Source organism: Amblyraja radiata, chromosome 40 (assembly GCF_010909765.2).
Source record: "Amblyraja radiata isolate CabotCenter1 chromosome 40, sAmbRad1.1.pri, whole genome shotgun sequence".
Classification (NCBI taxonomy): Eukaryota; Metazoa; Chordata; class Chondrichthyes; order Rajiformes; family Rajidae; genus Amblyraja; species Amblyraja radiata.
The window spans coordinates 13895957-13909068 of NC_045995.1; the positions used below are offsets into that span (position 1 = coordinate 13895957).

At 43.2% G+C, this 13112-nt stretch overlaps 1 protein-coding gene across 1 annotated transcript in view; it reads left to right on the forward strand.

Moving 5' to 3' along the window:
• LOC116967619 (NXPE family member 3-like) overlaps positions 1-12014 on the forward strand; it is a 45035-nt gene extending 33021 nt beyond the window's left edge. The window contains exons 2-4 of the mRNA XM_033014225.1: positions 2155-2228; positions 6461-6670; positions 11441-12014. Coding sequence (XP_032870116.1) covers positions 2155-2228; positions 6461-6670; positions 11441-11994 — 838 coding nt within the window. The 3' untranslated portion in view covers positions 11995-12014. The remainder of the gene's footprint in view (positions 1-2154; positions 2229-6460; positions 6671-11440) is intronic.
• The last annotated feature ends 1098 nt before the right edge of the window (positions 12015-13112 follow it).

Consider the following 13112-nt stretch of genomic DNA (forward strand, 5'->3'; position numbering starts at 1 on the left):
ATCACTAAATATTTTATGAAATTATGGCTCAATGGAACACCGAATATCGATATGTTTGTATCCAGGCTCATTCACCGGTTGCAAAAATATGTGGTTCACAGTGGCAAGAGATGCATTCTTGCTACATGGGGAAGGAATGTTCTTTTATGTCTTTTCTCCATTTTGCCTCATCAGTCGGTTATTGCAATAAATTCAGCAAGCTCCCGCTTCAGGGTTTTTCGTACTGTCTGACTGGCCTATGCAGCCATGGTTCCCGCTTATGTTGGGAATATAATAGAACCTTATATGGTTATTCTAAACATAAAACTTTGCTGGTTCAGCCTGTGACTCGGGAAACCAGCCCCTGCATGATAAAATCAATTAATGGACTTGCAGACTCTGAGAAGACTGCTCCTGCGGCTCGGATTGTCAGACCGATCCATGTGTGTGCTCACTGCAGAGTGCAGGGATAGCACCAAAAAATCAGTACATTTCCCCTTCAGGAAATGGGAAGCGTTTTGTTTAAATACTATGTTACATATAATATGGCACGGATTACTGACGTCTTGGAGTTCATTTCAAATCGGTCTTTGACAATAAATTGTTAAAAAGCCATTAACTTAGCCCAACGTGCCTTCTCATCATATTTGCTGCAAGCGAGCGGGACCCACTCTGTCATGTCTCACCCTCTGATATCCAGTTTATAAAGGATATCTTTAACACAAGTTCTCCCAGGCCCAAGCACACGGAGGTATGGGATATTGACATTGTGTTAACACTACTTCACCAGGGGGCTCCAGCTACATCCTTATCTTTGGCCCGGCTCTCATGAGGTAGCTATCCTCTGGGCGCTGGTCTCAGCACAACGGGTCCAGTCACAACATAAATTGTGACTGGACAGGATGGTTACACCTTCAAATAATATAATATTTTACGTTTATGATTTAGTTAAGTAGAGCAACTCAGGGGTGTCGGGTCTCAAACTAGTTCTCATGGCATACTCCATGGACCTTCGGTTATGTGTGGTCATACATTTACAACAATATGTCAATGTCAACTAGAGCCTTAGAGGCTCTGATACTAGCAATGTTTGTTAGTTACAAAAAAACATAAGAAGGTATCAGTTCAGACCATCTCCAGGTGGTTAAAATTGGGTTTTGGCTTATGCAGGAGTAGGTACTAATATTTTCTAATCTCACTCCACCAGGGCTGCTACAACATCAGCAGTAAGGGTTATGTACGATCTGCTGGACCACATCCAAGTGACTGCAGGATGGTCTAACGAACGAGTTTTCCAAACATTTTATAATATCCCTTAGCCAGACTTTGCCAACTCTATTTTAGGTTCTATTTTATAGTTCCTCCCGGATGAGAGGGGTTACTATTATTATTATTATTATTATTATTTGTTCATTAAATAGCATCAGCATGTTTTAAATCCATGTCATGTCTGTATCCGTTATCAATGTTTCCCTTATCTGTGGTCAACTGATGCAGTTGTGTTTGGGTGGACTTTTCCACAGCATGAAATCACAGAGCTTTGAAATCTTCACGGAATCACTCACGTGACTCCGAAGTAAAATAGTAAGATTAAACGAGAACTTACCAGTTTAAAGTTTGATGTTCATTTTATGAGGAGTTACGATGAGCGATTACGTGCCCTCCGCTCCCAACCCTCGTATCATAAAGGTCATCTGGTAATTCTAGGTTTCTTTAATCTTACTGTCACTTCAACTACTGTTATCTGTGATTTCACACCGCTGTTTTGGAGATTGACGCGCATGCCCACTGGTGGGCTTCTTCACGTAATCCCTCATCATAACTCCTCATAAAATAAAGATCAGACTTCAAACTGGTAAGTTCTAGTTTAATCTTACTATTATCCTCTAACCTGATGTTTTAGTTGTTAGTCACAGAGTGTGATATTTTAAGAAAATTAATTGTTACCAGTAGAAATGTAATTTTAACGTAGATCAATTTGGATTTAAATGGATTTGTTAAATTACAGGTTCTATACTATTCAGAAGATGACATTTGAAGCTAAAATTGTGGAAGCTACGTTAATTACGATGTGCTAGGTTGGATAAGTAGATTATTTGATGACTTTCTTGGACTGTCCTTTGTATGCATGTTATATTGACACAGTGACTTAATGAATGGTATTAACATTTGCAGTAAAGTCAACCTCAACATGCCCATATTACCCTGTGCCATGGGTTATATAATCGTAGAGCCGTCACCTCAACCAAGTAAGATCATTTTCAATCATGTCTAAAAAAATTATAGTCTAGTGTATTAGAGGAAATAATAATAGAATAGTGAAGCAGTTCCTCGCTATAAATATGCAGACCTTACAAACAAAATATAACTTTACAGCACATGTAGTTCTTTCTTGAATTTGAAGAACATTTAAGTTATAATTTATTCAGCAAAATGTATTATTTTCCAGGGCTAGTATTGATTCAATATTATGCACCTGTCACTTCTCAACCAATACAATCCATTTATCCTTATAGGAGATATGGTTGCCAATTGTATTTTTATAATTTTAATAGATGGTTGAAAATATAATCTAAGATTTTTCTGGGACTGAAACCTCTTTCCTGGTGTGGACCATCAGTAGTGGAGGCAGATCATCACCCAACATACATCTAGTCTCCTTCTTTTCGTGTCTTTGAAGCTGATTGGCTATATGACAGTTTCCCATTCCTTTACACAGTCCTTTGCGTTTTTATTGAACACTGCAAGATCCTTTGAGCTGCACTGGTTGGGTAGTAGGGGGCAGACAAGGCAGTGCTGCATTGTATGGTCCTCTTCTCCACATTCACAGGTGGTTTGGCCAGTTTCATAGCCCCATCTGGCCATGGCAGCTTTTGATCGCCCTGTTCCTGTTCTCAGGCGGTTGAGCGTCTTCCACTGCCCCATGGTGCTTCTGAGCCCGGAGGGAGGGCTTCAGAAGGAGGGATACCCATGTCAGTAGAAGGGGGGTCGTCCTCAAGCCTTTTTGTCCATAGTTGGAGTCTGGTTTCTTCCCGTGATGTTATTAGGGGCTGGACATGGCTGAGAAAGCTTCTCCTGGACTTCAGCCGTTGGGCCGGGGGTACACGTCCGTAGAGGAGGTGGCGTTCATCACTGGTGGCCTTGGTCATCTCTACTCGGCTGGCGACTTCCATACATCTAGTCAGTGCAGCTCTTCCATTGAGTTCACGGAGCCAGATCTCAACAGCAACTCTACCAATAAATGAAGGTGTTAACTTTTTGAACAGAAAAGGTATGGGCTTGAAGTACTATTGGTTAACCTGCTACTAATCACTTGGGTGATATGAAATTTTAAAGTAGCAATTCTGTGACCTCCTGGCAGTTCATTCCAGATGTGAAAAATATGCCTCTGAGATCTTTCTTGCCCTATGCTCTCTAACTTTAGAATCCTCTAAGTTGGGATAAATACTGGGTGTTCACTTTATTGCCGCCTCTCATAATTTGATATACTTTATTAAAGTAACTCCATCTGCACTATTTCACAAGGTTCTACTATTTACTGTACAAGTCCAACCCTGGTTGACAGACCAAAATGCAATGTATCACACTTATCACAGTTAAATCCCATTGGCCAGTCCTTAGCTCACCTCCCCAACTGATCTATTCTGTTATGTACTTCAAGATTACTGTGAGGTTTGAGAGAGCATAGGACAAGAAGGATCTCAGGCATCATTTTCACTCTGGAATGAGCTGCCAGATAAGGCTACAGAAGAAGATACAATTGCTACTTAATAAGATAGAAATTGATAGGAAAGGTTTTGACAGTTATATGCTAAATGTGGGCAAATGGGACCAGCTCAGAATCCTAGAATGCTCAACACGGACAAAGTAGTCCGAAGAATCTGTTTCCATGCTCTATAGCTCTGTGATTCAGTAGAATATGGAGAAAATGAGCTCTGTTGTGTAAGTATTACTCACTGTCCACCATATCAGCAATTTAGGTATAAATTTACTAACAATGTTAACAAACAGCAGTGGACCCACACTGACCCCGGCCATACACAACTGGCCACAGGCCTTCAATCAGAAAAACAACCTCCACAACTACCCTTTGTTCTCCAAACCAATTTTGAATCCAATGTCTAGCCTACCTTGGAATCCATATGGTCTGATCTTGCAAACAAGCTTACCAATGTGTGATCTTGTTAAAGGCTTTGCTAAAGTCCATAAAGAGAACATTCACTGCCCTGACCTCATCAGTCGCTTGTTGACCGAGAAAAACCTGACAGATTCATGAGACACGATTTTCCGCAACCAAAGCCTTAGTGACTATTCTCACCAATTCTGTCCCCTAGAATCCCTTCCAACAACTCTCCCACCACTGGCAGCTGGCTCGCTTACCTGTAGTTCCCCAATCTGTCCTGGAGCCTTTCCCAAATAATGGTGCAACATTAGCTACCCTCCCAGCTTTCAGAAATTAATTTCTGGCTAATGGATCTTAACAAAGGAACCATCCACCCAGCTGGCCTGCTGCCAACCTAATTGACACAACATTGTTCATGTACTGCTCAGATTAGTTTACTTTGTACATTCTGTCCATGGAAATTATACCTAACCACTCAAAAATATATTAATAGCAAAAGGGACAATGTTTCTCTTTAGATATGTTAAGGGAAAAAGAGTAGCAAAGTCAAATATGGGTCCCTTGAAGGCAGACACGGGTGAAATGATTATGGGCACCAAGGAAATGGCAAAATACTTTGGATCTGTGTCCACTAAGGAAGACACAAACAATCTCCCACATGTACTGGAGGACAGAGGGTCTAAGGGGGTAGAGGAACTGAAATAAATTTTCATTTGGCGAGAAATAGTATTGGGTATGCTAATGGGACTGAAGGATAATAAATCCCCTGGGCCTGATGGTCTGCATCCCAGGGTCCTCAGGGAGGTGGCTCTAGAAATAGTAGATGCATTGGTGATCATTTTCCAATGTTTAATGTATTCAGGATTAGTTCCTGTGGATTGGAGGATAGCTAATGTTATCCCACTTATCAAGAAAGGAGAGAGAGAGAAAACGGGGAATTACAGACGAGTTAGCCTGACTTCAGTGGTGGAAAAGATGCTGGAGTCAATTATTAAAGAGGTAATAATGGGGCATTTGGATAGCAGTAAGTCAACATGGATTTATGAAATGGAAATCATGCTTGACTAATCTTCTGAAATTTTTTGAGGATGTGACAAGTAAAATGGATGAAGGGGTGCCAGTGGATGTAGTGTATGTAGACTTTCAGAAAGCCTTTGATAAGGTCCCGCACGGGAGACTGGTGACTGGTGGTAAAATTAGAGCACATGGTATTGGGGGTAGGGTGTTGACATGGATAGAAAATTGGTTGGTAGACTGGAAGTAAAGAGTAGGAGTGAACGGGTCCTTTTCTGAATGGCAGGCAGTGGCGAGTGGAGTGCTGCAAGGCTCAGTGTTGAGGCCGCAACTGTTTACCATATATATTAATGATTTGGATGAGGGAATTAGGAGCACCACTAGCAAGTTTGAGGATGACACAAAGCTGGGTGGCAGTGTGAACTGTGAAGAGGATGTTAGGAGGTTGCAGGGTGACCTGGACAGGTGGAGTGAGTGGGCAGATGCGTGGCAGATGCAGTATAATATAGATAAATGTGAGGTTATCCACTTTGGCGGCAAAAACAAGGGGGAAGATTATTATCTCAATGGGGTTAGGTTAGGTAAGGGGGAGGTGCAGCGAGACCTGGGCGTCCTTGTACACCAGTCACTGAAAGTTGGCTTACAGGTACAGCAGGCAGTGAAGAAAGCGAATGGAATGGTGGCCTTCATAACAAGAGGATTTCAGTGTAGGAGTAAAGAGGGTTCTCTGCAGTTGTATAGGGCTCTGGTGAGACCACATCTGGAGTATTGTGTACAGTTTTGGTCTCCTAATTTGAGGAAGGACATCCTTGTGATTGAGGCAGTGCAGCATAGTTTCACGAGATTGATCCCTGGGATGGCGGGACTGTCATACGAGGAAAGATTGAAAAGACTAGGCTTGTATTCACTGGAGTTTAGAAGGATGAGGGGGATCTTATAGAAACATGTAAAATTATAAAAGGACTGGACAAGCTAGATGCAGGAAAAATGTTCCCAATATTGGGCGAGTCCAAAACCAGGGGCCACAGTCTTAGAATAAAGGGGAAGTCATTTAAGACTGGGGTGAGAAAAAACTTTTTCTCCCAGAGAGTTGTGAATTTATGGAATTCCCTGCCACAGAGGGCAGTGGAGGGCAAGTCACTGGATGGATTTAAGAGAGAGTTAAATAGAGCTCTAGGGGCTAGTGGAGTCAAGGGATATGGGGAGAAGGCAGGCACGGGTTATTAATAGGGGATGATCAGCCATGATCACAATGAATGGCGGTGCTGGCTCTAATGGCCGAATGGCCTCCTCCTGCACCTATTTTCTATGTTTCCATGTTTCTATATTTCGCCTTATATTCAGCCACAGTTCTTGATGAATGCGTCCGGGGAAAACCAATGTCTACACCATCTGGCTTTTATTATAAGGACCAGTGGATGCCACTGACCTGCAATATTCGTCGTTTCAACACTCCTGCAAAAGTTACCGAGTGCCTTCGAAGGAAAAAAGTTCATCTGTTTGGAGATTCCACTATGCGTCAGTGGTTTGAATACTTGACTGCATTTGTTCCAGGTTAGTGTGATTTATCACTCTATACAGATTTGTCTGGCTTGTTTGCCTATCCGTTTTATATCCAAATACAAAACTGAAATAAGGAAAAGAGTTAAATGAGAAAGGAAATTAGAAATTTCAGCAATTGTCTGAGTAGCCAGTCTTAAATGTGGTGCTAAAAGAGTGCAAGTGGATCAGTTAAATGAACCAAAGTAATTGTAGACAATCATCTTACTGAAATAGTGTGGAGCAGGGCGGAGATGGATGTAGAAGTGATTTAGAGAAGTGAAATGCCAAGGACCCTAACGCTATGGTGTAGAAAGTTATATGACCTCAGGAGCATAGTCAAGGTCAGATGGACAATAGGTGCAGGAGGAGGCCATTCGGTCCTTCGAGTCAGTACCGCCATTCAATGTGATCATGGCTGATCATCCACAATCAGTACCCCGTTCCTGCCTTCTCCCCATATCCCCTGACTCCACTATCTTTAAGAGCTCTCTCTTGAAAGTATCCAGAGAACCGGCCTCCACCGCCCTCTGAGGCAGAGAATTCCAGTCACAAGTATTTCCTCATCTCCATTCTAAATGCTTTATCCCTTATTCTTAAACTGTGGCCCTTGGTTCAGGACTCCCCCAACATCGGGAACATGTTTCCTGCCTCTTGCGTGTCCAAACCCTTAATAATCTTCCATGTTTCAATAAGGTACCCTCTCATCCTTCTAAATTCCAGAGTATACACGCCCAGCCGCTTCATTCCCCCAGCATATAACAGCCCCGCCATATTAACCTTGTGATAGTGTATCCTCACCTAATTCCTAATCACATCATTCCTAATTCTTCAGTTCACATCCCACTTGATCCTCAACCTATAACTTCTTTTAATTTACAATGGTATAGATGGTTTCCCAGTACAAACCTCCTTTTTCTCTTCGTGGACAGCTAAGAAGTCAAGGCTATCCAAGGCTAGACAGCTGAGATGGATTCACACCGCCACTTGAACTTTCATTCACTGTCACCAGTTTAAATACCGTAGATGTGTGCGTTAGATGTGGTATTTGCATCTAGCAAGTCAACAGGCATACAGTATGTAGTTTGCAGCCAGACAGGGAGAAATGGTAGGCAGGAGACACCTTACTGCAGAGGACTTTACTGAAGACAACAGTGGGGCAGCTTGTAGAAGTGCAGAAGAAGATAGACACAAAGTGCTGGCATAACTCAGTGGGCCAGGCAGCATATCTGGTGAAAAGGGTGAGTGGCATACTGAGTGGGGGATCCTTCTTCAGACTGAGAGTAGGGGTAGGTGTTATGAAGACCTGGAGCCAAGAAAAGACCAGGACCGATCAGGGCTGGCCACAAATGACCCTCAGACAGGGCGGTACCCTGGTAGGCCCATATTTGGCTAGGGAAGGTGTGATCTCAAGAGGGAAGCAATGTGGAGACTGGGGAACTGGTTAAATGACTAGGTTGAGGAATCAGGGGAGAGGGGAGTGGAGTGAAGTATAAGTATAAGTTACTTAAAATTACGAATCATCATTCATACCACTGGGATGTAAGCTATCCAAGTGAAATATGAGGTGCAGTACATCCAATTTGCGAGTGGCCTCACTCTGGCAATGGAGGAGGCCCAGGATGGAAAGGTCAGTGTGGGAATGGGAGGGGTGTTGAAATGGTTGGCAATCAGGATATCCTGTCGTCTCAGTGGATCGAGCGTAAGTATTCAGCAAAATAAGTCTACGTTTCGTCAAGTATAATACGTATGTTAAGTCGCCAAGTCTACATTTGCTTTCACTGATGTACATTTGAGCCCACATTGGGAACGCCAGATGTAATAGGTGGGGTTAGAAGAAGTACATGTGAACCTCTGTCTCGGATGGTAGGACTGTCGGGGTCCCTGGACAAAGCCAAGGTTGGAGATGCAAGGACATTTGAGGAGATATATATCGGCTATAGGCAGTCGGGATCAAGCAAATCCCTCAGTGAGTATAAGAAGCGCAGGAGTATACTGAAATCAATCAGAAAGGCAAAAAGAGGACATGATCTGGCAATCAAGATAAAGGCAAATCCAAGAAATTCTACAGGTGTATTAAGAGGAAAAGGGAGGCTAGAGAGAAAATATTACAATCCATAATATGGTTGAGTTCTTCATTAGGATGGAGAGTGACATTGTTAATTCAGAAACAATGGTTCTGAACTTAAAGAAAGGTAACTTTGAGGGTATGAGACGTGAATTGGCCAAGATTGACTGGCAATTAATTCTAAAATGGTTGACGGTGGATATGCAATGGAAGACATTTAAAGACTGCATGGATGAACTACAAAAATTGTTCATCCCAGTTTGGCAAAAGAATAAATCAGGGAAGGTAGTGCATCCGTGGATAACAAGGGAAATCAGGGATAGTATCAAAGCGAAGGATGATGCGTACAAATTAGCCAGAAAATGCAGCATACCGGAGGACTGGGAGAAATTCAGAGACCAGCAGAGGAGGACAAAGGGCTTAATTAGGAAAGGAAAAATAGATTATGAAAGAAAACTGGCAGGGAACATAAAAACTGACTGCAAAAGTTTTTATAGATATGTGAAAAGAAAGAGATTAGTTAAAACAAATGTAGGTCCCTTGCAGTCAGAAACGGGTGAGTTGATCATGGGGAACAAGGATATGGCGGACCAATTGAATAACTACTTTGGTTCCGTCTTCACTAAGGAAGACATAAATAATCTGCCGGAAATAGCAGGGGACCGCGGGTCAAAGGAGTTGGAGGAATTGAGTGAAATCCAGGTTAGCCGGGAAGTGGTGTTGGGTAAATTAAATGGATTAAAGGCCGATAAATCCCCAGGGCCAGATAGGCTGCATCCCAGAGTACTTAAGGAAGTAGCTCCAGAAATAGTGGATGCATTAGTAATAATCTTTCAAAACTCTTTAGATTCTGGAGTAGTTCCTGAGGATTGGCGGGTAGCAAACGTAACCCCACTTTTTAAGAAGGGAGGGAGAGAGAAAACGGGGAATTACAGACCAGTTAGTCTAACATCGGTAGTGGGGAAACTGCTAGAGTCAGTTATTAAAGATGGGATAGCAGCACATTTGGAAAGTGGTGAAATCATTGGACAAAGTCAGCATGGATTTACAAAAGGTAAATCATGTCTGACGAATCTTATAGAATTTTTCGAGGATGTAACTAGTAGCGTGGATAGGGGAGAACCAGTGGATGTGGTGTATCTGGACTTCCAGAAGGCTTTCGACAAGGTCCCACATAAGAGATTAGTTTACAAATTTAAGGCACACGGCATTGGGGGTTCAGTATTGATGTGGATAGAGAACTGGCTGGCAAACAGGAAGCAAAGGGTAGGAGTAAACGGGTCCTTTTCACAATGACAGGCAGTGACTAGTGGGGTACCGCAAGGCTCAGTGCTGGGACCCCAGCTATTTACAATATATATTAATGATCTGGATTAGGGAATTGAAGGCAATATCTCCAAGTTTGCGGATGACACTAAGCTGGGGGGCAGTGTTAGCTGTGAGGAGGATGCTAGGAGACTGCAAGGTGACTTGGATAGGCTGGGTGAGTGGGCAAATGTTTGGCAGATGCAGTATAATGTGGATAAATGTGAGGTTATCCATTTTGGTGGCAAAAACAGGAAAGCAGACTATTATCTAAATGGTGGCCGACTAGGAAAAGGGGAGATGCAGCGAGACCTGGGTGTCATGGTACACCAGTCATTGAAAGTGGGCATGCAGGTGCAGCAGGCAGTGAAGAAAGCGAATGGTATGTTAGCTTTCATAGCAAAAGGATTTGAGTATAGGAGCAGGGAGGTTCTACTGCAGTTGTACAGGGTCTTGGTGAGACCACACCTGGAGTATTGCGTACAGTTTTGGTCTCCAAATCTGAGGAAGGACATTATTGCCATAGAGGGAGTGCAGAGAAGGTTCACCAGACTGATTCCTGGGATGTCAGGACTGTCTTATGAAGAAAGACTGGATAGACTTGGTTTATACTCTCTAGAATTTAGGAGATTGAGAGGGGATCTTATAGAAACGTACAAAATTCTTAAGGGGTTGGACAGGCTAGATGCAGGAAGATTGCTCCCGATGTTGGGGGAGTCCAGGACAAGGGGTCACAGCTTAAGGATAAGGGGGAAATCCTTTAAAACCGAGATGAGAAGAACTTTTTTCACACAGAGAGTGGTGATTCTCTGGAACTCCCTGCCACAGAGGGTAGTCGAGGCCAGTTCATTGGCTATATTTAAGAGGGAGTTAGTGCCTCAAGAGTTGAGGTAGGTATTATATGAAAATGTCTAATCAGTTTTTTTACTGAGGAGAAGGTCATGGAAGCTAAGGAATTGGGACATAGATGTTAATGTCTTGGACCATATATGATTTATCAAAGAGAATGTATTGATGGTTTTAAAGCACTTAAAGGTGGATAATTCCCAATAGCCTGACCAAGTACATCCTCTATGGAGCCTAGGTGGAATATAGATGCCTCTGGTGTAATGGCACTGTTAGATGGGGAACATAAAGATGGTTGCATCACTTTGAGTTTGGTACTTCAAACGCTCAAGAACGAAGGAGGATGCAGTAAGTGGTGGACATTGTTTAGCCCATTACAGATACTGTCCTCCCCACCATCCCCACTGTGAAAATTATCTCCCTTTGTTCAACCTTTACCTTGGGTGGCAGGTAAATTGACTTTGGTATTGTTGTTTGGATTAAAGTGCCTATCCCAGTTTCTTCAATATTAACAATGCCAATATTGTGACTTACCAATTTAAGTGTTCAGGTATTTTTCTGTTTAGGTATTAGAAGGTTTGACCTTGGTACTCCAATATTGACTGGCCCTCTGTGTGCCTTCGACATGCAAAACAACATCATGCTGGAATATTTTACTCATGGCCCGCCAATCCAATTCGGCACAATTTTAAGGCAGCATCTGTACTACATTTCAAATAAACTGAATGAAATTGAAGGAGGGAAAGACACAGTTATTAGCATTGCTATATGTGCCCATTTCAGCACTTTCCCCGCAGAATGGTACATCAGAAGGCTGCAGCATATTCGAAGATCGATCCTACAGCTGCTCAGCAGGAATCCAGATACGGTGGTCGTTATAAAGACTGCAAATGTACGGGCCCTTACACAGGATGTAATTCTTAACTACAGTGACTGGTTCACTTTTCAACTTGATTTACTGATGAGAAGGATGTTTGCCGGCATCAACGTAGCATTTGTGGATGCATGGGAAATGACCATAGCCCACTACCTGCCCCATAACATGCACCCTCTGCGAATCATAATAAAGAATGAAATAGATGTATTTCTTTCACACGTGTGCCCTTCCAATAAGAAGTAACAACATCTGCTTCCCATGCATCACCACAATTACATTACAAATCCTAGATCTATCTGTCTAAAACGGAATGTCATTTTAAATATTTGAAAGTTTTGATTTCTAAGTTTTGAATTCATCTTTGTCACTATCTTTTGATTTAATTCTATTATTTTAATTAGTTATAATTCTTAACTATTACCTGACATTAATAATGTTAGCTTTGATATTAAATCTTTGTTTGTGTGGAATAAATTTGTAGGGAAATTAAAGGAAAACCAGGCTAAGTGGGACTCGTTGGGTCCCCCAACGCAAACCGTTCCCCAATGGGGGGGGCGGGGGTATGGGGGGAGTGCAGGGGACGGGGAAGTGGGGGAGGGGATGGGTGTAGGGGAGGGGGGGCGTGTGGGAGAGGGGGTATGGGGGAGAGAGGGGGGTTGTGGGGGAGTGGGGGAGGGGGGCGTGTGGGGGAGGGAGCACGTGCGAAAGAGGGGGGTGGGGGGAGGCGGATTGTGGGGGAGGCTGGGTGTGGGGACGGGGGTGTTAGGGGGGGTCTATGGGGGAGGGGGGTGTGTGGGAGGAGGGGGTTGTGGGGAGGGGTGTGTGTGGTGGAGGGAGGTGTGGGGGAGGGGAGGTGTGGGGGTAGGGTGTGTGTGGTGGGAGAGGGTGGGGGGGGGTGTATGGGGGGGTGTGGGGTAGGAGGGGGAAGCAGTCAACATGATCTAAGACCTTTCCCACCCAAGCCATTCATTCTTATCCTCACTCGGGCAGAAGACACAGAAGGTTGAACGCGCTCACCACCATTCTCAGGAACAGCTTCTTCTCCTTTGGTATCAGGAAAAACCTTCCATAGGCTGGGGAATTGTCTAATACCCCTATATCTCATAGCAAACATTGAACCTTGTCTCCGAAACGGGTGAACTACAATGCTGAAAACTATAATCTGCACTCTGGATTTTTCCCTTCACTTTACCTATTGTACTTGAGTTTGGCTTGATGGTATTGATATGTCATATTATCTGATTTAATTGGACAGCATGTAAAATAAAGCTTTGCACTGTACCTTGGTACATGTGACAATAATGAACCTCACCTGACCTGATGGCATACTTTGCAAGTCTGTAATGGTACAGTATGTGAAG